This window comes from Macrotis lagotis, chromosome 4, assembly GCF_037893015.1.
Source record: "Macrotis lagotis isolate mMagLag1 chromosome 4, bilby.v1.9.chrom.fasta, whole genome shotgun sequence".
In the NCBI taxonomy this organism is placed as follows: Eukaryota; Metazoa; Chordata; class Mammalia; order Peramelemorphia; family Peramelidae; genus Macrotis; species Macrotis lagotis.
Genome location: NC_133661.1, coordinates 24730171 through 24757135, shown reverse-complemented (window position 1 = coordinate 24757135; position 26965 = coordinate 24730171). Strand labels below are relative to the sequence as shown.

The 26965-nt window shown below is 43.3% G+C and overlaps 1 protein-coding gene across 1 annotated transcript in view; it reads right to left on the bottom strand.

The window, feature by feature from the left end:
• Positions 1–20385, bottom strand: part of LOC141522616 (solute carrier family 22 member 15-like) — a 90895-nt gene extending 70510 nt beyond the window's left edge. The window contains 3 exon segments of the mRNA XM_074236162.1: positions 1518–1650; positions 12099–12245; positions 20260–20385. Of these exon segments, the coding sequence (XP_074092263.1) occupies positions 1518–1650; positions 12099–12245; positions 20260–20385 (406 nt within the window).
• Between the last annotated feature and the right edge of the window lie 6580 nt (positions 20386–26965).

Genomic DNA, 26965 nt, shown 5'->3' with positions numbered 1-26965 from the left:
AGTCATGTGATGAAAGAAGAAAAAGGAAACAAGTACAAAAAAAAGTGAAAATAGCGTACTTTGATCAGCATTCAGTCTCCATTGGTTCTTTCTTTGGACGTGGGTAGCATTTTCTATCATGAATCTTTTGGAATTCATTTAGATTTTTTAAAAATCAGCTTCAAAAGTATAAGATAGACAAGTCATCACTAGCTAGTGACTGATCTGAAAAGGATCTGGGTATTGCAGAGGACCACAAGTTTAACATGAATCCGCTCCCTAGTCATCCCTGTGTCTTGTTGCTGTACCAGTGTACCCTTCTTCTACTTCCAACTCCAGCTCCGACAGGAATAAAGAAATAAACAGTGTTCAGTCTTGGAAATGATGTGTCAATCATTTGTCCTATGTCTGACCCTGTTCAAAACTAGTCACTACTTCCTTATATGAGCCATCTTCTTCCATTAGAATATAAGCTCTTGAGGGCAGACTGTCTTGCTTGCTTGTATTTTGTAGTGATCTTTGGCCTAGCTACACTGGGGTGCACTATGCAGCAGTTCTAACAAGCCAGTCCCTTCACAGTTGGGGTTCTTCCCCACCATTTTAGGCTTGCATAAATAGCCTATCAGGACCAGAGCTCCAATTCTTCATTATCATCAACCAAAGGACCTCCCATTTGCCCAGGAACAAGTGAGATCCCTTGATTAGGTGAAAGAGACCACTCTTTGCCTCATTTCTTACCTAGCCTTAATCATTGAGTGGGCACTGCCTTCCAGGGCCATCTCCAGTCATTCTGATCTATATCTTGCCACTGGACCCAGATGACTAAAGAGGTGAGAGTAAGACTGATGACTATACAGCCCTCCCTCACTTAAATCCAATTACTTGCAAGTCATAGCATCGCCTCCCTGGTGTCATGGTTCATTTTGAGAACAAAGAACAAATAATAACCCTCTGATGAAGGGTTGAGAAAAGAGGGGACCCCCCCAACCCTATTTTCCCTCAGTATTCATTTCTGGTGATACCACTTTCCTCCCAAGGATGAAAGAATTGCATCTCTTCTCTTGATTTGATCTGCTTCCTGTTTCCATGGTTCCCAAAGCAGCAGACCTAGAGTATCTCATAGGAATTCCTCTTGACATGCCCAACCTCTGGCAATATGTCAAGATGCCCTGATTTTATAAATCTAAGAGGGAGCCCTAAAAGTCCTAGTGGCTGCACCAACCTCTCCAGATTCATTTTCAGAAATGCAGAAAATAAGGGTGGGGTATCCCGAGGAGGCCCCCTCACTGTTTCCCCTCACTAATTCCCCGATTGGACCGAGGGGCTTCCCATGAATCTCATGTCCTGTGGTTCCCCTCCCCATGACTTCAGGAGTATTATTAGGGGTATGGCAGTGTGTATGGATCTCCAGTTCTTAGCATACAGTTAGGAGCTAATAAATGGCCTTTTCAATCACTGGTTTCTTCAGTCCTGTATACAGTTCCTCTCAAATTGTCAACTTGTTGGTCCCTGAAGGGACATTTCTTTGAGTCTCTTACCTGTCAAATACACTGGCTTCCTGCCCAATTTATCTGACAATGGGCCAAAGGTGATATTTCCAACGAGCAGACCGGCGAAGAACAAGGATGACGCCAGGCTCACTTTATAGGCTTCCTGTTTGATTAAGCACCACTGTTGAGAAGAGGAACATGGTATTTAGCCTCTTTTTCTTTCACAGATGACGTCATGCATCTAATCAGAGAGCAGCCTGGAACAGGATGCTACAGCACCAGGGCTGGAGCTGGAAAAGCCCCCCCCCCCAAGAGTTGATGGGAGCACTCGTCCTTAGCCCAAATGAGCTGCTTTTTGCACTGCAAAATGGATGGCTCGTTCCAAACACGTTGCAGCAATTCTAATGTCAATGGTTCCCATTGCCAACCCTTTTCCTCTTATGATAAATGAATCATTAAAAAACAAAAACAATTCAAGCTTATGGATTTCATCTCTCTCCATCTGTCTCTCTCTCTCTCTCTCTCTCTCTCTCTCTCTCTCTCTCTCTCTGTGTGTGTGTGTGTGTGTGTGTGTGTGTGTTTCTCTGACTCTCTCTCTCTCCCTTTTCCTCTCCCCCCCTTCTCTGTCTCTCTCTGTCTTCTCTTCCTCCCCCCTCTCTTTTTCCCTCCTCTTTTCCTTTCTCCTCCCTCCCCTCTCTCCTTCCCCCCCTCCAACCTCATACACAAAAACATAAATATTGCTTTTTTCTATCAATCTATCTATGGTAAGAAAGAGAAAGAGAGAAGGGGGGGAATCAGAAAAAGAGCAGAAGAGATCAAATGCCAAGAGAGATAGAGACAGAGAAACATGCAGAGACAGAAAGAGAGCATAGATAGAGAGAGAAGAAAGAGAGAGAGGAGAGAAAGAAAAAAGAGAAGGGAGAGGGAGAGAGAGAGAGAGAGAGAGAGAGAGAGAGAGAGAGAGAGAGAGAGAGAGAGAGAGCTAAACCCTTCAATTTCTCTACACATTTGAGTGGCTTCCAGAAATCTATCAGTCCTAAGTCAGCTTATGATTTAAGTGAAGTTAAATCTTATCCCCCTTGATAGTCTCTCCTGGTATCTATTTCCCTCCCAAGTTAGGCACACAGGAACGTAGATGTGAGTATTTGCAGATGAGGAATTTGAAAGGTAGCAGAGAGGCTGCCAAGCCTATAATAATTTTGCCAAAGCATCTGGGAACTGCCAGAGGCCAAGAGCCTCCCTGACTTGTCAGGGAATTGGGCCTGGGAAGTACTGGGTGAGAATGGATCTGGTCTAATGTAGCCTTCTCTGCAAAGCCTGGGATGGCTCCAGAACCATTGACTCTAAACCCTTCTTGTGGCTTCTTGGAAACCCTCAGGCTTGTGACTGGAGATGGGGGTGAAGGAGGAGCAAGTCAGCTGCAAAGAGTGAGATATACACTTGATGTTAGAGCTATCCTGACAGGGATGCTTCTGAAAACAGGGATGCCCCTTCTTAGAGGACTTCAAACATGGGTGGATTATTTATTGGGAAGGTAGCTAGGGGTTGTAGTGGATAAGAAACAGGCCTGGAAAAAATAGTCTCAGGAAGCCCAGAGTTAAAATCTGGCCTCAAACATCTACTAGCTGAATGACGCTGGTTAAGTCACTTAACCTCTGCCTTCCTCAGTTTCCTCCTGTGTAAAATATAGATCATAATCATATCTACCTCCCAGGATTGTTGTGAAAATCACAACAGATGATATTTGTAGAGCCTTTAGCATAGTGGCTGACTCAGTAGGTACAATCTAAAAGCTAGATGTTATTATGATGTCAAATCCATTTTTCAGGTCTGGGTTGGCCCAGTACTCCCTCACCTTCCTTCCAGCTCTCACATTCTCTGACTCCCCTGAGACATAATCATCATCATCATCATCATCATCATCATCATCATCATCATCATCATCATCATCATAATACAGTCTCCTGGGTGCTTTCCTGAATAGGTCTCTGAAACCAAGAACTATGGTGACTACAGAGGAGCTTATTTTCTCCCACTAGGGTCACGTTTATCCCAAGAGGAACATGGGGATATGGCAAAGGAGGTCCAAGGAGCTGCTGTTGTGAAGCCCCCAATTTGTTCAAAGCACAGTTGCCTGGATACTTGGTACAAAGCAAAGACAGACTTTCCCTTGCAATATGCTCTGCTCAATTACCTCTAAGTTGTTATATAATCTTGGCTTGTTTGGTTTTGGGGGGAGGGGAGGTATTTTATTTTTTTTCACGGACAAAATTAAGAATTGGAAAGAGGGAATGAAAATGAAACATTTAAATTCTAGCTACTGTAAGTTTGAGATCTTTGCCATCATATCTTTTTTTAAAACTAGAGAAGAGGCCAGCTAGGTGGCACAGTGGATAGAGCACCAGCCCCGGAGCCAGGAGGACCTGAGTTCAAATTTGACCTCAGACACTTAATACTTACTAGCTGTATGACTTTGGCCAAGTCACTTAATCCCATTGCCTTGAAAAAAAAACAAACAAAAAAATTTGAGAGACAGGCTACCTAATCCCGGCCTCCGTGTCAAAAAAAACCTTGGTTCTTCATCCACACTGGAGGCTAGCCATCTGACTCTGGACAAGTCAAAAATCGCTCTGTGTTCTGCCACCTCCGGTTCCTATTGTCTTCCCCTATCAGCCAGCCTTCTAGCTACTCTACCTTGTATGTTCTACAGCTGTTGTCATGCTGTCTCTTCCATCAGACTGGGAGCTCCTCAAAGGCAGGGACGCTATTTGCCCTTCTCTATATCTTCAGCATTTTGCCCAATAACTACCTAGTAGATATTTAACAAACTCTTGTTGACTTATTGATTCCACCCTCTGGACCTCAGTTTCTTCATCTGTAGTATGGGGACAAGATGAACTCAGAGAATACTTTTGGCTCTAAATCTGTCATCTCTACACCACAATGAGTCATCAAAAGACTTTTGTGGAAGCCATCTCACCATAGGGGGAAAAAGACGGACTTTGGTCTCAGAGGGCCCGACTACAAATTTTTGTTTTATCACTTGTGACCTATTATGACCTTGGGCAAGCCATTTCCCTTATTAGGTCTCAGTTTTCTTAGTTTAAAAAAAAGATGGGGAAGTAGAACACACAGTCTGGAAGTGCTATCCATCTCTCTCCATCTGTGATCTTGCAATATCCCAAATCCAAACACAGCCCTCTCAAACAAAGGAATTGTCTTACATGATAGCTATAATCATTTCTGCCTCTGCTGGACCTGTGCTTTTCATCTTTGGAGGGTGCCCAGACTCTCAGTTCCAGCCAGACAACACCATTTACTAAATTAGCCATCATTTTTCCACTGTGACTATGTGAAATAGGCAATGGGGGAGGCGGCCCTCAAATCCTAGAAAACCATTTCCCAGGGACAATGGTCTCCCTGTCCAACAGCCCAGACACTCGGTTTCTCCCCTCATTTCCTGGAGGCAGCAGCATCTCTTGGGTGAGCTTTGGGGTGTCTGTGGAAGGACTGCCCACAGCAGGAACACCTCCAAAGCAACAATCGTTTCCACACAGACCCTCTGAGAGGAATGTGTGGGCAGAGAGTAGATGGCAAAGCAGATTTTCCCAAACAGCTGCAATGCCAGCTGACACAGATGTGTGGGTGGCAAGTGGGGGACCTGAAACGACCTTCTAAAGTCATGCCAAGGCACCGGTTTAAATAACAGGGTAGAATTCAGGGACAATAGAAATGTTGGCTACTCAGTCATTTATTGGGCACTTACTGTGTCCCATAATTAAATATCCACTGTATATGGGCACTGTGCTAAGATAGGGATAAGAGAACAGCAAAACATGTAGAACCAATATCAAATTACTTGTTGTCTTGGGGAGGAGGGAGGGGTGAAATTTGGAATTAAATTTTTTTAAATGAATATTAAAATTTGATTTTACATAATACATGTATGTATGTATGTATGTTTAAAGCAAAAGCAGTCCATTCCCTAAAGAAGCTCACATTCTAATTGGGAAACGATATCCAGCTAAGAAAACATAAGATCTCCGTAGTATAAATGAAATGTAACCTAAGGGGAAAGATGCTAAAGAGACAGGAACAGGAAAAGCCTCTTGCAAGCATATTTGACCTGAATCTTGAAGGAAGCCAGAAAGTTGAGATGAGGAAGACATGCCAAGCATAGGGGGATGGAGTTGTGTGAGGAAGGTCAAGATGAGTCATGGAATCACAGAATTTGTGGAGGGGAAGAAAGTATAGGACTAGAAATGTTGAAAAGACCAGGGGATTAAAGATTTTCAGCGTTAAATGGAGGACTCATATGTGATCCCAGAAATAATAGGGAGCCACTGGAGTTTACTGAGTAGCGGGGAGGGTGGCCTGCATTTTAGAAAAATCAATTTGACAGTTGAGTCAGAGTATTGCAAGAGTCCGAGTGTGAACTAGAGATCATGAAGGTAAACTCAGTAGTCCTGGAAAGTAGACTGGATCCATAGGGTGAATGAGAGGAAGGAGTCAAGGGAAACGCCAACGTCCTAAGTCTGGTGCCAGAACAATGCTAAGGAGGTCTGGGAGAGGGAAGGTTTGGGGCAAAGATAATAAATTCTGTGTTGAATGTATGATTCTTTAACCTGGAAGCAAGAATTGACCCATATTCAATAAGGGGGGGGGGGGAACTACAAAGAGCAACAATCCTTTCTGGGGTGGGGGGAGAGACTTGATGTTCCATTTGTGTTTCTAAATAATTTATTTTAAAAAATAATCTATTCTTTCACAACATGATTAATATGGATCTATATGGGGGGAGGGGAGGGAAGGGAGGAGAGAGGGAGGAAAAATGTAAAACTCAAAACTTTACCCAAAAAAAATGATTGTGGAAAACTGCTTCTGCATGTGATTGGGAAAATAAATGAATAAAATATTGAAATTTTTTTAAAAAATCAATCAGTAACCATTTACAAAACTCCTAATCTATGCTAGGCCCTATCTTCTATGTTGAGGATATTAAAAAAGTGAAAAGATAGTCCCTGCCCTCAAGGTGCTTACAGTCTAATAGGGGAGACGACATGCAAACCTATACATACAAAGTAAGCTACAGATGAGATAAAGAGGAAATCAATTTACAAGAATAAGCAATAGAATGAAGAGGGGTTAGGGAAGACCTCTTGTAGAAGGTGGGATCTTAGCTGGGATTTAAGGAAGCCAGAAAGACAGACAGAGATGGGTGGGAGACATAGAGAGAAAGAGACTCTGACTGAGATAGAGAGAGACAGAGAGAGGAAGGAGAGAGAAGGAGATGGGGGGGAGAGGAAAGAGAGAGACAGAGACAGAAAAAGGCTCTAGAACCCAGAGATGAAGTGTCTTGTTCATGGAAAGGTCAGGAGGCCAGGGTCCCTGGACAGAGAGTAAGGTTGGACTGGGCCAGGTTAGCAAGGGCTTTGAATGCCAAAAAGAGCATTATTGTATTTTTTCCAGAAGTAAAAAGGAGCCCTTGAAGTTTATTGAGCAAGAACACAGCACAATCAGATCTACATTTAGGCAAATAACTTATGTGTATTTTTTGGTGCACAAGTGTCCTCTTGGAAGAACATAAGCTCATTGAGGGCAGAATTGCATCCCTTTTACACTTATCTCTAGTGGCTAGCACAATTTCTGGCCTGTGGTGGGTATCTGTTGGATGAAACAATATCAGCTAAAGGTGACTGTGTGCCAAAAGGACTGTGAAAAGAGGCAGCCCTATGTCTCCAGTTTTAAACAATTTGCTCTGGCATTCTGTCTCCCCACATTTAAATTAACCTGAAATGACATTTTTCACAATTTGCCAAATTACTCAGCTGTCCAGAGCATGCCAAGGGCTAATTTTCTCTTTGCCATTTCCGAGAATCGATTTAATCACCAATGCTAATAGTTTTTGTACAGAGAGCCGGCATAGCACAAGGACTAAAGGGTCGGTGTCTCGGAGCCAGGAAGAATTGGGTTTGTGTCCCGCCTCTGACACAATTTAGTTATGTGACTTTGGTGAAATCACTGAAGTCAATCAGGATCCCAGGAACTCTGGGAGACCAAGCGTCTTGCCAACTCTGTGTTGAGTGGAAGGAAGTTTCTAGGCCACAAGATTCCCACACAGATAAAACTACAACAGAGGGTTTTAAAAAAAAGTTATACATTGGATTTATCAGGACCACCTAGGTTCAGGTACTATCTCTGATCCATATTGATTGTGTGATCCTGGATAAATCACTTGATTTCTCAATGACTCTTAAACATCAATCTTTTTTTAAAAAGTGCTAGACTAATAAAGGAAGCTTCTTTGTTTTTTTTTTATGGTTATAAACCATGCTACTTTTTTCCATACCATGATTTTTTTTTCTGTTATGTTTATACTGAGGGCAAAGATTTACCAATCCACATTACAAAACCACTATTCAAAAGAAGTATTTATACATGAGAAAGTTAAATTTCTCAGGGCTTTTGCTCTTTCTCACATTTTACCTTCATCTTCCATCTTCATGCTTTTGGACCTACTGACCTTCATCCCTCCTCACCTCCATCTTTTGGGATTCCTGACTTCCTTCAGCTCTCAGTTCAAAGGCCATATTCTGAATGAGGTTTATTCCTGCCAAACCTGGGGCTGGCACCTTCCCGGCCACTGTTACCTAGTAGCTATTCTGCAGGCATCTTAGATGCACCTACTCATGTGCATCTCGTCTTCCTCATTAGAATGGAAACTCCCTGAAGGAAGAGACATTTTTCACTTTTTTCCTTTGTATTCTTAGCATTTTGAGTGCCCAGAATATAAGCATTTAATAAATGTTTCTCAATTAGTTAATGGGAACATTTCTTATTACTTTCCCATGCTGGCACATGTTAGGTACTTCAAGAAATAAAACTTGATATTTTATCCTGGATATGAAGTATCCAAGTACTCAGGATTATCAGAAAATGGCTCCTTTTTATTTTATGAAGGGGTGCATCTTCAAGAATAATGGAAATATTTGTAATTTTTCCCAACCCTTCATGTAAAACATCATTTATATATTTTTGGTTTTTGTGAGACAGTGGGATTAAGTATCTGGGCTCAGATTTGAACTCAGGTTATCCTGATGCCAGGGCTGGTGCTCTAACTACTGTACCATCTAGTTGCCCCTAAAATGTGATTTATTAAATACCTATAATGTACAAAGACTACTGCATACAGACTTAGTTTCTTGGAGGAGAAAGTGAGGCTGGTGACTTAATACAGCACCCCTTCACTCAAATCTAACTAACTTGCTTGGCATGTGATGCCATGGTATGTGATGTCATGGTCTTTGAAAATGAAGAAGAAAAAAAAATTATTATATTATTGTGATCTTGATTCCCAGGTTTTTTAGGGTCTTAATATTCTATAGTTACTCTATAAGTATTCTATATCTTATATATCTATATGCATATTCTAAAGAAATTATTACACAAAGAAAAACCTGCTAACACTTAGAGTTGTCTATTAATGAATTGGGGAGAGATGATGGGAGGTGCCCATCCCTAGAGATCTTCAAGTTGAAGCTGAGCAACTACTTCCTGGGATATTCCGATAAGGGAAGGCAAGTTTCAAGTTTGGCTTGGGCTGGATGACCTTGGCCTTCGGGAGGCAGCACAGTATTTGAAGAGCTCCAGACTTGGGGTCAAGATATTTTGGGGGGGTTTTCCAAGGCAATGGGGCTAAGTAGCTTGCCCAAGGTCACACGGCTAGGTCATTATTAAGTGTCTGAGGTCGGATTTGAACTCGGGTACTCCTGACTCCAGGGCTGGTGCTCTGTCCACGCACCACCTAGCTGCCCCGGAGCAAGATATTTTGTCAAAATTCTATCTCTACTACTTCTCACTTGTGTGACCTTGGGCAAATCATTTCACTTCTCTGGGTCTCAGGATGAGTAAAATGGTGGGATTGGATTCAGTGGTCTCTAAGATATGACTCAATAGTTGATCCAAGATCGAACAGGCCCTTCCCAGTCTTCTTGAAAGTTTAATAGGTCATAAATACACTTGAGAGAATATTCATTTCATTACTGAGGGTGATGACAATGATATTTGTCCTTTGTTCTCAAAGAAGACTATAACATCAATGAGGTGATGCCATGAGAAATAAGTGAATTGGATTTGAGTGATGGGATGCTATATGAAGTCATCAGTCTCCCTGTCTCCTCCAGAGCCACCTGGGTCCAGTGGCCAGATGATGGATCTGGACATCTGGCTTTGGATGTGAGGCGAACAGGGTTAAGTGACTTGCCCAAGGTCACACAGTTAGTAAGTGTCTGAGGTCAAATTTGAACTCAGATCCTTTTGACTTCAGGGACTGAGCTCTATATCCTGTGCCACCTAGCTGCCCAATTAATCAATCAACATAGAACTCATCACCCTAATAGTGGAGTAGTCATGAGTTGCAGTGGAACTAATAACCAGATTGCCAAACTTTGCCTCTGAACTTAGCTAGGATGGACAAAACTCCAAACCTTTCCTTCCCATCCCATTTTTCTTCCTACCTACCCAGTTTTTATATATGGGGCATATTTTATAAACCCTACATATGATAATATTTGCTATACCATTCCTCTACTCAAAAATCTTCAGTGGGGCAGTTAGGTGGTGACACTTAAAAAAATACCTAGCTGTGTGGCCTTGGGAAAGTCACTTAACCCCATTTGCCTTGCAAAAACCTAAGAAAAAAAAAATCTTCAGCGGTTCCTTCCTGTCCACTCAGCAAATCTCAAACTTCCCAACCTGAGTCTCCACAATCTGGTGCCACTCCTACTCTCCTGTATGTACTCTCCAGTCAAACTGCCACCTCAAATATGCCCTGACCTTTCCAGCCTCCAAACCTTTGCTCATAGTGTTTACTGCATCTGGAGTACTTTTCCCTCCCCCTTTCCATGGGTTGAATTTTAACTTGTCCTTTAAAGCCAAATTTAAACTGATTCCACTCAGGGCTGACCTTTCTCCTTGGACTTCACATAACACTGTTTTGTACCTCTCTAAAGCCCTGATCATATATAACCTTGTGTATTATAATCCTCTATGTTTGTCTATCATACATTTCTAAGACCATAAGATTCCCCAAGGAAATAGATCAAGTCTTATATGTTTCTTGAACTCTCCCTAGAAGGGAAGGAAAGAAAGGGCAGGGGTGGGGAGGGGAGGGAAGGCGGAGGGGCTGGGGAAGAGAACTGGGTGACCTTTGAAAAAATCAGCAAATTTCTCTGGGACTCTGTAAAATGAGGGGATCAGATGAGATGGTTTCTATTCTCAAATGTCTGCTAGACACCAAGGAAAGAGACCTGGATGAAGGTTCACATCCTTCTTCTGTCACTCCCTCCTTGAGTTGGAGCAAGTCACTTTTTGATTTGATGCTCTATGATCTATGAAATCAAGTTTGGCAAACACCACCTTAGCATATTTCCTCCTTTCTACTCTCCCGGAAACCCTGACGTCCTCTGCCATAATCACAGCATGATAAATGGCTCCCACTCCCCCAAATCTCCAAAGGGTGATTAGCATCATGAAAGGTCTGACTCAGACCTGGATCCTTGCACAGGACTCTATTAGCAGCAGCTCCTGTCTTTGCTCACAGCAGAATGTGCATTAGGAAGTAAGCGTTTTGACAAAGCATCTCACCGGAGAGACTTCCATCTAGGCCAGGGGATAAATATAGCCAGAGAGACAGACCACAGACAGGGACAAAGATTTTTTTTGGGAAGCCTTGAATCATGCTCTGGCTTAGACAAGTATGCTTTGTGAAATCTGCTTAATAACCCCTCTTGCCTGGCAGCCAGCTGTTCTCTGTGGCAAGGAATTCGAAATTCAGAGAGATTGATTTAAAGGGGCCATAGGAAAGATTTATTAAGAAATTTAACCCAAATTATGTGAGAGAGAAGCTTCACTCTCTATATACGAAGCAGAGCTAACATGTATTTCATAAGATCATATATTCAGAATCGGAAGGGCCTTCAGAAACAAAATCCTTCCCCAAAAATGTATCTAGTCAAGCAAAATGAATTCCCCCACTGATCATGTCCAAAAACAAATGTATGTCTCATTCAGCATCTTGACTCTATCACCTCTCTGGTAGGAGGTAGGATGTCTATATTATATTGATGATAGTCCTTAAACCTTTCAGAAATATTGTCTTTGTTCCACTTTTGTCTTTATCAATGATCCATTCCCCCCACCAATTTTACAGATGGAAAAACCAAGGTCCAGAAGGGTGATGTGTTTTGGTTAAGGTGGTACAAGGAGTCAGAGGTGATATCTGAACCTGGGACATAGAATCACAGATTTAGAGCTGGAAGGAATCTTGGAGGTCACGTGTTCCTACCCTTCATTTCATAAATGAAGAGAGGTTCAGATCTGCCCAACATGGCACAGGGACTATTGAACCCAGACCCTCTGACCAGATCTAACATTCATTCCTCTCTGGGGCTTATGCTGATTTCTGTTCCCAAGTCTTTCTGTATTCATTTCTAGGGAGAACACCATCTATATCTGTACCCGCAATCCCTGCCTAGGCAATCCGAACAGGCTTATCATTTTTAAAAATAGAGCCCCAAGAGAAAGAAACAAAGAAATATAGGGCTTACAACGGGTTGCTTTGCTACTTGCCTCTGTCACTATGGATGTAAAGTTATCTGCAAAATGCATGTGGCAGGCCAGCTCCTCGGGGTTCTTGGAAAGCTCTTCCTGGTCGATCCGATATTCTGGTACGGCTCCCACCAACACGATGAGCATGGACTGGCAGGCCACATAGACCTGGAACAAGCACATGGATATGCTACCATCAGAGTGAGAATCCACCGAGGCAGGTGTGTTTGCTGGCTCCTTTTCCTAAATGCACACATCTCCAGAGAGAACTGGTCTACCTTTCATTCATTCCATCAGCAAGAAATTAATTAAGAGCTGGTGAGACAAAGAGAAAAACAACCTAGGTCCAGAAATATCATTCAGGCCTGGGTCAGTCCTAGTTGACACCAAGGCCGGGAGGATGGAAATCTAATTTGTTCTATCTGAGGTCCTCAGGTCATGAAGGGAAGAACACTGAATTTGGAGCCATAACCATGTTGGGGTGACCAAGGCTTTGACTATCTCCCCTCTCTCTTTCTCACAGAATGATATATCTATACCTAAAAAGGACCTTAATTAGAGATCATCTAATCCAATCCGAAATCTTCATTTTACAGATGAAGAAACAGAGGCTGAGAGGAGGCTGACTTGCCCAAGGTTTTACAGAGAGTAAGTGTCAGAGACAAAACTTGGAACCTGGTCCCCACTCCAAAGTTAGTACTCTTTCCACTGGACTATCCTATATAGATCAGCTATGATTATAGCACCTATAAATAAAAGAGTATATTTCCAGCTGTTCAGCCTGGCTCCAAACAGAATTAGGGACCTTAAGACACTTGGACTGATTTCATTACATTCTTTATCTTCTCTCTCTCTCTCTCTCTCTCTCTCTCTCTCTCTCTCTCTCTCTGTCTGTCTCTCTCTGTCTCTGTCTCTCTGTCTCTCTCTCTCTCTGTCTCTCTCTCTCTCTCTCTCTCTCTCTCTCTCTCTCTCTCTCTTCTCTAGCCATATACATACACACATATGTGTATGTTCCTATGCATGTTCTGGAATGTTGGATTGGCTTCATTCAGCCTATGAGTCCCATACTTCTAATCTAGACACGTACTTGCTTTGTGATCCTAGGTGACTCGTTTAACCTGTTTGTGAGTCATCCAATAGGACCTTCCTCACCTAGCAGTTGTGAGTTAACCTATGTAAAGCACTCTGCTAACATTAAAGTGAGATGTAAAGACTAGCTATTGCTATGGTGGCTGAAATCTGATGATGGAAGGATCCTTGATTCAAAATTTACTTCTCTTTTGAAGGGGAAGTGGGAGGATAAAGAACACCCCCCCCCCCCAGTTCTGACCTAGAACTGATGACCTGGCCTCCCTTCAGTCCTCCAGTGAAGAACTGAGAAGGTTTAGAGACTCTGGCATATGAGTCATGAAGACTGGGCATAACAGGAGAATTGTCTTTGGAGAGTTCCTATCTCTCCCTCCTCTTTCTCACAGAGGAATACTTCTTGGCTCTTCTTCACTAGTTATTTCTTGAGGAAGCCCTACTGAACTAGGTTATCTCTTGGCTTGCCATTTTATCTTCCTTTCAGGAAGGCCTATGTGTCTTATATCTTGAAAGTTAAGTTCAGGATTATATTATCAAAGCAGAGAAGTCATTCTGAAGTCACCAAGAGGCAGTGTGCCAAAGTGGACAGAGGATTGAAGCTTGAGTCTGAATTCCTGGTTTCAATGTCTGACTCAAACATTTAGTAGCTGTGTGAGCCTGGGAAGGTCTTTCTGAGCCTCAGTTTCCAGACAGTATTAATCCCTTGGGAGTCACACTTGCCCTACCTCTCTCCTTTTACAGGGACGTTTTAAGGAAAGCACTTTGAAAACCTTAGAAAAATTATACAAACATTAGTTACTATCACTTTAATGGGGTTGCATGTTTCCTTATCGATCTAGAAATTTCTCAAGAGCTTTTGAGTACAAAAAGGGCACTTCTCAAATCGTTCTCTCTCTCTCTCTCTTTCTCTCTCTCTCTCTCTTCCTCTCTCTCTCTCTCTCTCTCTCTCTCTCTCTCTCTCTCTCTCTCTCTCTCTCTCTCTCTCTCTCTCTCTCTCCTCCCTCCCCTCCCAGTACTGGCTGTTTATTTGGTCACCTTGCCAAGCTTCCCATTGTCCATTGCCCCACAAAAACCTCCCAATGGTACAGAATGCACTGACCCTTAAGAATGTCAGAATTTGTCTTTCAACAAAAACCTTTCTCTAAATTCAATCCATTTCACAAGCATCTATTAAAATGCCTCAGACAATCTGATAGGACTTAAAGGGTTCGTTACACCTCTGGATAAAATCTTTGTGCACCCACAACAAAGTTTGAAAATGGGATTGTGTCACAATCTCCTAAAAGGTTTCTAGCCCAAATGGTAACATATAGGACCTGTCATCACAAAACGAACAGCCACATTGAATAGAAATCAGGACTTTTGAGGTCATAAAATATTAATATATAAAACTACCCCAGTACTTCAAGAATATGGATGGCACCTTCACTGATGCAGATTGCAAACCTTAGAACTTTAATGAAAAGGTTTCAAGAGCTTCCATGAATGGATAGTTCGTCACCCTGCAAATTGGGTTGATAGCTCATAAATTCATTTAAAAGGAGCCTTCCTTTTACTCACAAAGGCTGAGTAAACCCTAGGTGGTTGTCCTCACCAGACTTACTCCTATTCCAGTTCTGTCTTGTGACTATTTTCATTTTAACAGGGCTTACAGAAATAAAGTCTGCCAGGGTCATACAGTAGACAGAGATCATCTCATGGCAGCCAGGTAGCACCATAGAGAAAGCAGTGCCATTGGAGTCAGGAAGTCCTGAGTTCAAAACTAGTCTCAGAGGCTTACTAGCTTGTGATTCTAGGCAAGACATTTGACTCCTATCTGCTTCAATTTCCTCATTTTTAAAATGCTATGAGGATCAAATGATTTACTCATTTGTAAAATGTTATGAGGGTTGCTATGGGGACCAAATGAGATCATATTTGCAAAGCATTTTGCAAATCTCAAAGTATTACAAAATATTTTTCACACAAATAAGTCAGATCTAAACTACTGGAAAAATGACAATTGCTCATGGTTAGGTTGAGCTAATTATAATAAAAATGACAATTTTACCCAAGTTAAATTACTTATTTAAGTGCCGTACCAAACTACTAAATAATTGAGCTAAAAAAATAAAAACAACATTCATCTGCAGCAACAAAAAGTCAAGAATATCAAGAGAACTGATGGAAAAAATGTAGAGAAAGGTGGCCCAGACCCATACTAGATCTAAAATTTCCTTATAAAGTGGCAATCTTCAAAACAGTTTGATACTGGTTAAGGAATAGAGTAATGGACTAGTGGATTCGCATAGATAAAAAACAGTAGTAAATGACTATAATAATATACTATTTGACTAACCCGAAGACATTAGTTTCTAGGATAAGAACTCAAAAAATAAGAACTCAAAAAACTGTTGAACAAACTGGAAAATAGTATGGCAAAAACTAGGCATAGTCCAACATCTCATACCCTCTACCAAAATAAGGTCAAAATGGACACAGGATTTAGTCATAGACGATACCATAAACCAATGAACAGATCAAGAAATACCCTGTCAGATCTGTGGAAAGGGGAGAAATTTATGACAAGAAATAGAGTAAATTATAAATTGCAAAATAGATGATTTTGACACTATTAAGTTAAAAAGTTTTTGCACTAGTAAAACCAATGAGAAGGAAAACAGAAATTTGGGAAACAATTTTCACAGCTTAGGGTTCTGATAAAGGTCTCATTTCTAAAATATAGAAAGAATTGAATCAAATTTATAAGGCTACAAGTCATTCCCCAATTGATACATGCTCAAAGGATATGAATAGGTAGTTTTCTTTCTTTTTTCTTTTATTTATATAAGGCAAAGAGGTTAGATGACTTGCCCAAGGTCATACAACTAGGCAATTAAGTGCCTGAGGTCAGATTTGAACTCAAGTCCTCCTGACTCCAGGGCCCATGTTCTATCCAATGTGCCAACTAGCTGCTCCCAATAGGCAGTTTTCAAATAAAGAAATTAAAGCTATATTTAATCATATAACAAAATGCTCCAAATTATGACTGAGTAGAGAAAAGCAAATTAAAACAACTATGAAGTACCACCATATACCTATCAGATTGACCAAGATGAAAAAAGGGGAAAATAATCAATGTCGGAGAGGTTATGGGAAGATTGAGACATGATGCACTGCTGATGGAGTTGTGAACTGATCCAACCAATCTGGAGAGTAAAATGGAACTACGCCTAAAGGGTAATAAAACTGATCAAACCCTTTGACCCAGCAATATCAATACTAGACCTATATTCAGGAGAAATCATAAAAAATGGGAAATGTCCCACATGCTCCAAAATATTCATAGCAGCTCTTTTTGTAACGGCAAAGGATTAGAAACTGAGGGGATACCCATCAATCGGGAAATGGCTAAACAAGTGGTGGTATATGAATGTTATGGAATACTGATGTTCTAGATGAAACCAGGAACTCTAGAAAAGCATGCTGAGCAAAGGGAGCAGAACCAAGAGAACACTGTACACAATGATAGCAACACTGTGATGGATACAGCTCTTCTGAGAAGCTCAGAGAGCCAGGACAACCCTGGGAGACCTGTTATGGATAATACTATCCACATCCAGATGAAGAGAAAAACAAAACAAACACAGAATCTGAATGATCACTATGTTTACTTTTTTTAAAATTTCTCTTATTTTTCCTTCCTATCCCATAGTTTTCTTTCTTTTCTCTTAGTCCTAATGCCTCATACATATATAAACGTGCTAAACCAAATTTATATGTACAATGTTCACTAGAACATTAGAGAGTAGGAAGGGAGGGTGGAAGAAAATTATATAACATATAAACATGCATATGGATGAACTTCTGTGGATAGACCATCGGCCCTAGAGTCAGGAGGATCTGAGACACTTCAAATCAGACCTCAGACACTTAGTAATTACCTTGCTGTGTGACCTTGGGCAAGTCACTTAACCCCACTGCCTTAAATAAATAAAATTAAATTTAAAAAATGATTCTAAAAAAAGAAAAAATTTTCATAACTTGTAATTGAAAAATTTTTTTTAAATAAAGTAATGAGGGGGTGGCTAGGTGGCGCAGTGAATGGAGCCCCAGCCTTGGAGTCAGGAGTACCTGGGTTCAAATCCAACCTCAGACAATAATTACCTAGGTGTGGCCTTGGGCAAGCCACTTAACCCCATTGCCTTGAAAACTCTAAAAAATAAAAAATAAAAATAAAGTAATGAAAAAAATCTCACACAATAAATCAAAGTACTAAGACAATAAACATTTATTAAGTGCCTACTACCATCAGGCACAGGAATAAGTGCTGGGGGGTGGGGGGGAGGGATACAAAAAGAGGCAAAAGACAGGCTCAAGGAGCTCACAATCTGATAGAAGAGAGAAGTAAATAAATATGTAGAAACAAGTTATGTACAAGATAATTAAAGGAGAGAAAATACTAAACTTAATAGAGGTAGTGATAGCATTCCTGTAGAAATGGGATTTAGTTGGGACAGAGACAAGGATAATAAAATGGTATTGTTGTCATAGTTGTTCCAATAATTAATATTGGTTTATTGATACCTAGTTTAATACTCCCTTCACAGATGAGTAAACTGAGGTTCAGAGAAGCAAAAGTGATTTTATCAGCACAGGTAACAGCAAGCCAAGTCATTCATTCATGCATTTAACAAGCAGGAGCAACTAGGTAGTGCAGTGGATAGAGCACTGACCGGTAAGACTGAGTTCAAATCTAACCTCAGAAATTTGACACTTACTAGCTAGGTGATTTGGACAAGTTATTTAACCCTGAGTGCCTCACATCCAGGGCCACCTACAGTCACTTTGATTCATATCTGGCCAATGGATACAGCCCCACCTCACTAAAATCCAATTTACTTATTTGTTATGGCATCACTTCCCAGATGTGAATGAAGGACCAAAAAAAAAAAAAAACCCAAAACAATTTAGTAATTACTATATGCAGAATACTTATGGATAAGATAAAAATGAAATAGTCCCTTCTTTCAAGAAATTAATGGTCTTATTGGAAGGAAAGTTTCTTTTCTAGTACCATCCTACTGGGAGGAGAGATTTTTAAGAAAGTGGTACTTAGAATGTCCCTTATATCAGACTGGAGGGGAGCTGGCCTTGCTCATCTAGCCATGACCATGAATGTAGATGGGCTAAATCTAATAAAATTGAACCAGACTTTTAGGGATCACAACTTTCAAATATGAGATTAATGCCAACGGCTAGCATTAAGCCACAGACTGGATTTAGAGGGCTTGCCATGGACTTGTTGACTAGGAAATTGGTGGTGCCAACTCAGAGATCAGGGGTCTTGAAGGTGAAAATCTCATGACTGGCCCCAGAGTTGTTTAAAAAAAAAAATTCAGATCTTTATTTACAGACCTGTAAAGTTCATCACAGGTCTGCAAAGGACAAGTGGTTGGTTCACAGAAACAACATAGACCCTAAGAAGGAATTTAGTTATAAGCCTGGAAACATCATAGGAAAGAACTTAGAGGAAAGAAGGGAAAAGGAAATGATTGGGGGGGGGGGAGAGAAAAGCTTAAATCAGCATAAATCTGGTTGCGTGGAGCTGGGGCAACATTGCTGCACAGAGCACATGGTCCTAGCTTAGAGAGAGAAAGTGGCCATTCTAGTGGGAAATGCAAAGAAGAAAAGAGAGGAGAAAGAGACCTCTGCTCCAGAGGACCTAGCTTAAATGCATTTCCATGGGGGTAGGTCAAGGGTGGTGCTTGGGGAGCAGTTCAACTCCTGGCTCCAGGTATTCTCCCATACCTCTGCCACAGGGGTGGTCCCCCCAAGGAGTGGCTGTGACAGCACTCATTGCATTCTACATATTAGTCTTTCCAGGGGCATGGCCAAGTCCAGTGTGGCATTTCCCTGTGCCCTGCTTCAGCGTCATGGCAAGGATAAGACCACAAGACAGAGAAGAAGGGAGTCCTGAGGGCATCCAGTGCTACCCCCATCGGAGGGAGGAAGGCTCCCCACAGCAACCTCACCCACCAAGTGATCATCCAGCCACTCCTTGAACACTTCTTCTCTTCAAAGCCTTGAAAGTTGACTAGGGGCCAATCACCTCAGGACCAGTGTTCAGGACACAGAAAATCTAACAGCAGGTCGACACGTGTGTAAACATTCTAGCCCTGGAGATCAGTGACTTCTCACAGTTAATAACAGGAGATTCAGCAGCTGGTGAATGTCGAATGGAGTCCAATGTCCTTCAGCAGAGCCAAAGGGTCAGGCTAAGAGTTCTGTGGAAAAGGGACTCAAGGAAAGACTATCCCCTGGCAACGGTGACAACTGCAGGGGGAGTTTGGGTGGCCAGGCCTGTATTTTGAGTATCGCCCTGCTCTGGCAAGCCCTTCCACTCTAACCTGAGTCTACCAACCAAAGAGGGTTGGCCATAGTGGATAGAGCACCGGTCCTGGACTCAGAAGGACCTGAGTTCAAATCCAGCTCAGATGCTTCATAGACCCCATTGCCTTGCAAAAAAAAAATGGCTAAAGGAGCCTTCTTTAAACATTCAGGAATTTCCAGTTAAGACTCTCATCTCCTCATTCTCTGGCCATTGGGAGGGATACGCTTTTCCTTCACCCCAGAAAGAGTCATTAAGCCTCCGTGGCTAGACGAGGCCCCGCCCCGGGGGCCAGAGCTATCTCTTAGGTAGGGCATGTCTGTAGGCCTATTGAAGTAGGAGACCTCTACATCAGTTAACACGTTTTTATTATTTTATTGTTATTCTCTACCCCCAAGCACTGGGGAACAGAGACAAAACCTAAGTGCCCACTGTCCTCGGGGAGCTTACATTCTGTCAGGGAAGACTACTTGAAGATCTATGGCTATATACACACTGAAGCTTGGACCAGCTAGTTGAGTGGCCACAAGCAACAGCTGAGGACCTTGAAATGACCCATTTAGAAAGGGGCTCTTGAGGTACTCTTTAAACTTTTCTTTTTTTTAATTTAAGGCCACGGAGTTAAAAGCGACTTGCCTAAGGTCACACAGGCAATTATGAAGTGCCTGAGGCTGGATTTGAACTCAGGCCCTCCTGACCCCGGGCTCTATCCACTGCGTACCTAACTGCCCTTCCTGAGGTACTCTTGGCAGGAAACAGGATTGCAGCACACAGTTGATGGAGCGGGGAGGTCCGGGCAGCGGGGCACGGGCAGCCTGGGCAAAGGCACCGAGACGGGAGGCGGAACGTCATCTCGGAGCGGAAACGTGGCTGGGGCGGGGGGCGGGCGAGGCCGGCGGGGGAGGGGAGCGCGGGGAGCCGCGCGGGAATGGGGCGGAGGGAGGGTCCAGGCGAAGCTCGTCAAGCAGCAAGATCAGAGCCTTGCTCTGGGGGAACGCCTTGGTAGCTGGGCTGAGGACGCATAAAAATAACAGAATCGCGATTGCTTACAATTCCCTAAAATTGTTGCTGATACGTTTGTTTCCACGTCCAAAGCACCTTCCCGCAAACAAGCCCCGAGGCAGGCAGCGCGCGTTTGTAACCTGGAGCTGCTCACTCAGGCTCCGGGGCTGGGCTCCCTCCCCTGGAGATAGCGGCCGCGGAGCCCGCTCAGAATGTAAGGGTGTGCGAAACAGCGTTCTCCTCACGGTGGGCCGGGGGGGGACAGTGCGGAGAGGATGACGGGCCCGCTGTGCAGATAAGGAAACCCAGGGCCGAACTCTAGGGGAGTCGGACGCAGGGTTCTACAAGCATTCACTAGATACTGGGCATAAAGTTAAGCATCAAAACAAGCAAACAAAAAAGATAGTCATTGCCTTCAGGGGAAAGGGCAATGCACAAAAAGAAACTAAAGCCGTGGGGCAGAGGTGGACGTGAGACATTCCAGAAGGCCCGGAGGAACTCCCTGAGAGAGGCAAAGGTAAGGTGGTGGGAGGGGATTGCTGATGGCACAGGAGGCCCAAGAGCTGGCCCTGAGGCCGGGAGCGCGGTGGCCTTCGGATTCCCAGGCCGGCTCCCTTGCTTCAGTGACGAAATACACACTTTTCTATTTGGGAGGCAAAGCCCCTCAAGGGCTGGCTCCAGTCTTCACCCAGCCCCTCTCCTCTCCTCCAGGCCCCACCCAGACCAGGCCACTCTCCCTGTCCTCCAGCCTGTTCTTCTCTCCCTTCTTAGGGTCCCTAGTGTCCTGTGGAGTTATTTTGTATAGATTTACTCATCTGGACAAATGGGCCATCCCTAGTAGAATGTAAGCAAATAGAAGGCAAGCGGGGAGGGAGGGGGGGAGGGAGGGAGGGAGGAAGGGAGGGAGGGAGGGAGGGAGCGAGGAAGGGAGGGAGGGGGGGAGGGAGGGAGGGGGGGAGGGAGGGAGGGAGGAAGGAAGGGAGGGAGGGAGGGAGCGAGGAAGGGAGGGAGGGAGGAAGGAAGGAAGGGAGGGAGGGAGGGGGGGAGGGAGGGGGGGAGGGAGCGAGGGAGGGAGGGAGCGAGGAAGGAAGGAAGGAAGGAAGGAAGGGAGGGAGGGAGGGAGGGGGGGAGGGAGGGAGGAAGGAAGGGAGCAAGGAAGGGAGGGAGGGAGCAAGGAAGGAAGGGAGGGAGGGAGGGAGGAAGGAAGGAAGGGAGGGAGGGAGCAAGGAAGGGAGGGAGGGGGGAGGGAGGAAGGGAGGGAGGGGGGGAGGGAGGGAGCGAGGAAGGAAGGAAGGAAGGAAGGAAAGAGGGGAGGAAGGAAGGAGGGAAGGAAAGAGGGGAGGAAGGAGGGAGGGAGGAAGGAAGGAAGGAAGGAAGGAAGGAAGGAAGGAAGGAAGGAAGGAAGGGAGGAAGGAAGGGAGGGAGGGAGGGGAGGGAGGAAGGAAGGAAGGAAGGAAGGGAGGGAGGGAGGAAGGAAGGAAGGAAGGGAGGAAGGGAGGGAGAGAGGGAGGGAGCGAGGGAGCAAGGAAGGAAGGTGCTTTTACTTTCCCAAGCACTTGATCAGGGGTAGATAAGGCAGATGTCTCCATTTATTAAAGAAGTTAAACAACTGGTCCAATGAGGTCAAGTTCATGGGAAAGGCAAGGCTGGCCCAGAGCTGGAGGCTTCGGATTTCCAGTCCTTTGGCTCTGCCTCTCACCAAGAGGAGAACTTCGCCAGGATCCAAAGGCTCATTTGACTTGCTAACTGTTAATTGCTTCTCCTAATGGGGACATCAGGCTTCAATTAAAGAAAGGATTAAGTTCAAGTGTCCCTGGGAGAGCACGTCCTCCCTCCCGTCAGGCCTCTGAGTCATCTTTGACTTCTCCTTCTCTCTCCTCCACCCCTCCCCAGAGCCAATCAGAGGCACTCCACAGCGGATTCGAGTAGGAGCCATCCCCTCTCTCCTGGATGACTTCATAGCCTTCTAATTTGCCTGTTTCCTCTAGTCTCTGTCCTCTGCAGTCCATTCTTTAAACGGAAATAATCGTTTTAATAACAATAATCTCCCTGCACAAGCCTGATCATGTCTTTCCATGTTCTGCAGTCTTTGGTGGCTTCCAGTTGCCTCCAGGTTAAATGCATCTTCCTTAATCTGGCACTAAAAGTACGGCTCCGCCTGAACATTCCAGTCTTATTTCACCTTGCTCCCATGTTCTGCCAAATTAGAATGAGATGTTTCTGGAATTCAGGATTCCATTGACCACCTCCTTGCCTTTGCCCAAGGGTGTCCTCAGGCCTGGAATGACTTTTCTTTCTCTTAGGATCCTTGGTCAGCTTCTTTCTAATCTCAGTACAGGAGCTCCTTCTATGAAATCTCTGATTCCCACTCAACACTGTTTCCTTCATCAAATCCCCTTATATTTTTGCTCCTATACTATGTTCCCTAAATCCTCTGATAGCAGAGACTGTTGGCTTTTGTCTTTGTGTCTCCAGAGAGCAAAGGGGCACCTTACAAGTTTCCAGTGGGTGGGTGGGGGGGTTCTGGGAAGTGTTTTCAGTGTGTTTAAATGATTACATCTCCCCATGGGAGGGGCTGTGGGAGCCTGTTTCTACAAAATGATGATGTGCAAAGGAAGGGTCCTGCTCCCTAATTTGGAGCATTTGCAGACATTCTGTAGCTGGTTCTAATCTTCTAAGCACATGATGAAATGACATACTGTGGGGGGCTCCGCATTGGGAGCTGGGGTGTATTTGAAAGGCATGAACTGGTCCTCCCTCCTGCCTGGCCAAAGGTTTTGATGGAGACAAAGCCTCAGGTCTGTCTACTCCTCTTAGGGGTGGCTATACTGAATAAAGCTTTGAGAGATCAGAATAGTGATCCACCGGAGGTCCGGGGTCTGGAGTCCATGCATAATAGGCTGGAAGCCTGGCAGTCAGAAGAGAAGTACCGAGCAGCCAGTTGAACCCAGTCCAGAGGGAGCCCAGACCCTTCCCATCCAACAGCCATGTGTCACTTGGAAGGGAATGCCGCTGGCAGAAATTGCTTTAAGTTTGAGCCCAATCTCCCCAGGGACTTGGGCTATTTAGGAGAGTGTGCCCCAGGGGTTGAGTGAAAATGTTTATATTAGTTATATCTTCAGAGTAAATTTCCCTTTTGTAAAAACTAATTGATGCTAATTGGTTGAATGGAACTGGAACTCTAATCATTAGCTGTTAACCTTGGGAGAAGCAGAGAAACACATCAAAGCAAGGGTCAATCTTATCACATTAAAGAAGAGACTCCTAAACCCCTCAGGGGTTGTAGCCAGCCAAATTTGAGGAGCCCCACCAGGATGGGGTACACATATTGGGAGTTACTTAACAAAGCAGACTGAACGTGATAAGAAGGCAACCAGGTACCCCTCCCTCCTGAGTGAGCCTAAAAAAGTCGGGAAGGTTTTAGAAGCCAGTGAGGATGGCCTTGTGACATGGATTTATCTCCTGCTCATTCTTTGATCTCTTGAGTTGAACACTTTAAGCACTTACATATGAACTTGGCCTAGTTGCTTAACCTATGAACCACATAAAACCTCACACAAGGGAAGTCATATTTATCTAGCTACCACAAAACATTTACCAAAGCCTCTCATGTCATCTTTTTTTTGGGGGGGGGGCAAGGCGGTTAAGTGACTTGCCCAAGGTCACACAGTTAGGTAATTATTGTCTGAAGCCACATTTGAACTCAGGTCCTCCTGACTCCAGGGCCGGTGCTCTATCCACTGCACCATCTAGCTACTCCCCTCATGTCATCTTTACAGTCAAGAGAAAAAGGAATGGATGAATTTCGAATCACTCAACAAGCATTTATTTAACAGTACTTCTGTACCAAATATCAAACCAAGTGCGTGGATACAATTGTTCCCTGTCCTCAAGAAGTTTACATTCAGTGGTGGCAAAGAAGTGGAAATCAAGTGAATGTCCTTCAATTGGGGGATGGCTTTAACAAACTATAGTATATGTATGTGATGGAACACTATTGTTCTATTAGAAACCAGGAGGGATGGGGATTCAGGGAAACCTGGAAGGATTTGCATGAACTGATGCTGAGTGAGATGAGCAGAACCAGAAAAACACTGTACACCCTAACAGCAACATGGGGGTGATGTTCAACCTCGATGGACTCGCTCATTCCATCAGGGCAACAAGGGACAATTTGGGGCTCTCTGCAATGGAGAACGCCATCTGTATCCAGAGAAAGAACTGTGGAGTTTGAACAAAGACCAAAGACTATATTACCTTTAATTAAAAAAAAAAAACTTTATCTTATGTCATTTTGCTATTTCTTATACTTTATTTTTTTCCCTTAAGGATATGATTTCCCTCTCATCACATTCAACTGAGATCAATGCATACCATGGAAACAATGTAAAGACTAACAGACTGCCTTCTGTGGGGGTTGGGGGGAGGGAAGCAAGATTAGGGGGAAAATTTTAAAACTCAAAAGCAATAAAATCTTTCTTAGAAAAAGTTTACATTCAAATGAGGAAAAACAATATATTCACATAAGAATGAATTGCTTGAATGGGCCCAAAGAAAAGTAATGAAAAACTTGGCATCAACTGGGAAGGCAGTCTTGGATACAATTCCCCAGGAATTCTTCCTTGGCTTTGGACTGTCTGACATTTATATCCATGTAAATCCCAGGAGCCTGTCATCAGGAGAGACTTGGGTTCAATTCTTACTCCCAAACCTTGCTTAGCTATTTGAACAAAGATCAAGACTCAAGCTTTCAGGGCCTCAGTTTCTATGTGTGTAATAGAGGGATAATAATAGCTATAGACCTACTCATGAGGGTTATTAGAAAAGTCAAATAAGATAATGTACAAAGAATGCTTTGCAAACAGTAATCAGTGTTATATAAACAGCATTTATTATGGCCATGAATCATCAGACGACACAATCGCTAAAGAATCAAAAATTAGGGATGACCCAAAGGGCAGTGGTCAAACTAAATAGGTCACAACACATTATAACTGATGACTTACATACGAGAAATAAATGCTCTCTTCTGGGCCATATATGATCAGCAAAGGAGGTAGGCTTTTCTATTATTAGGGAGAATCAACAACGGCTAGCAGGCGGAGTGCTGTCTTGGCTCCCATGGGCCTAGGTAGGGGTGTCCAACTCTAGCTCTTCTGGGTTTCATGCTCAACACAGAGTCTTCAAGGGCCTCATACAGAACTCAATGACCATTCAGGAATGCAATATCATATATAGCTATTATATACTACAAGCATTACCAAGGACCACAACAACCAGTGAGATATGGGCTACTTGAATGGGCCCCGAGGGCCCTCCTCAGAGAGGAAGGCCTCTAGAGCACTGGATAGATCCTTTATTCTTCTCCTAACTTCCCAAAGGACTTTCATGCCATTGAAACCTCATCATTCTGGAATCTCAATCTACCAAGACTGAGGGAGGTGCCATGTGCCCTTGTGGCTTCTCCCTTCAATTGCCTTGTTCCTCCCAGGGCCTCCACTTTAAGAAGAGGGCCCAGTCAACCCACGTCTTCATTCCTCTCCTGGCTGCCCTCCTGAATCTCTGATCTTTCTTCATCATACTCTAGCATTGGGCATCTTCATATCTCCCTCCCCTCTATTCCATCTTTTGGTTTGCAGCTTCTTTTTATGTGTTGTCTTTTCCCATTAGAATGTAAGCTCCTTGAGGGCAGATATTGTTCTTTCTGCTTGTTTCTGTATTCCTCATACTTGGCACAGTATCTAACTGAATGTTTATTGACATGTTGAAATTTTATATATGTATATATTCATGTAATTATGTAAATATAACTATATATTACATATATATCTATATTACATATATGTGCATATGGTATGTATCTACATCCAGCTATTTATAAAAATAAAATATAATAAAAAATGGAGTCAGGTGACTAGAAAACAATGGCCTTGGTTTTTTTCCCCTCAGATCAACTGCATTCACATTTAATTACAAATTACAGAGCAGTTTAGGAATTTCTAATCCTAAATCATAAAGCCATCTGGCACCTAAGAATGTGATCTTAACCTCAGACAGATAATAAAATACAAGACTTGACTTAGGGCATTCTAGCTGGGCTTCATTAGCTGAATATGGTGGCTATGTCCTTGATATAACCAGAGTCAGCAACCTACCCTTACCAAAGAGAGGCTTTCTAGTTACTATACCCTTGCAGTTTGGAGCTGAAAGGGTCAGAAAGTAGACTTAATGAAAGGAAGCCCCCCCCCCCAAATGATAAGAGGGAGCAAAGTCCAAGAATATCCACAAAATTAGGGAGTGATGTACCTAGTTGGGAGCAATGGCAATATTATGCAATAGAAAAATGATGAGATTTAAAGAGCCCAAGCCTCAATTCCAACTCAAATATACATCCTATGGAACTTTGAGAAAAGTACCAAATATCTCTAAG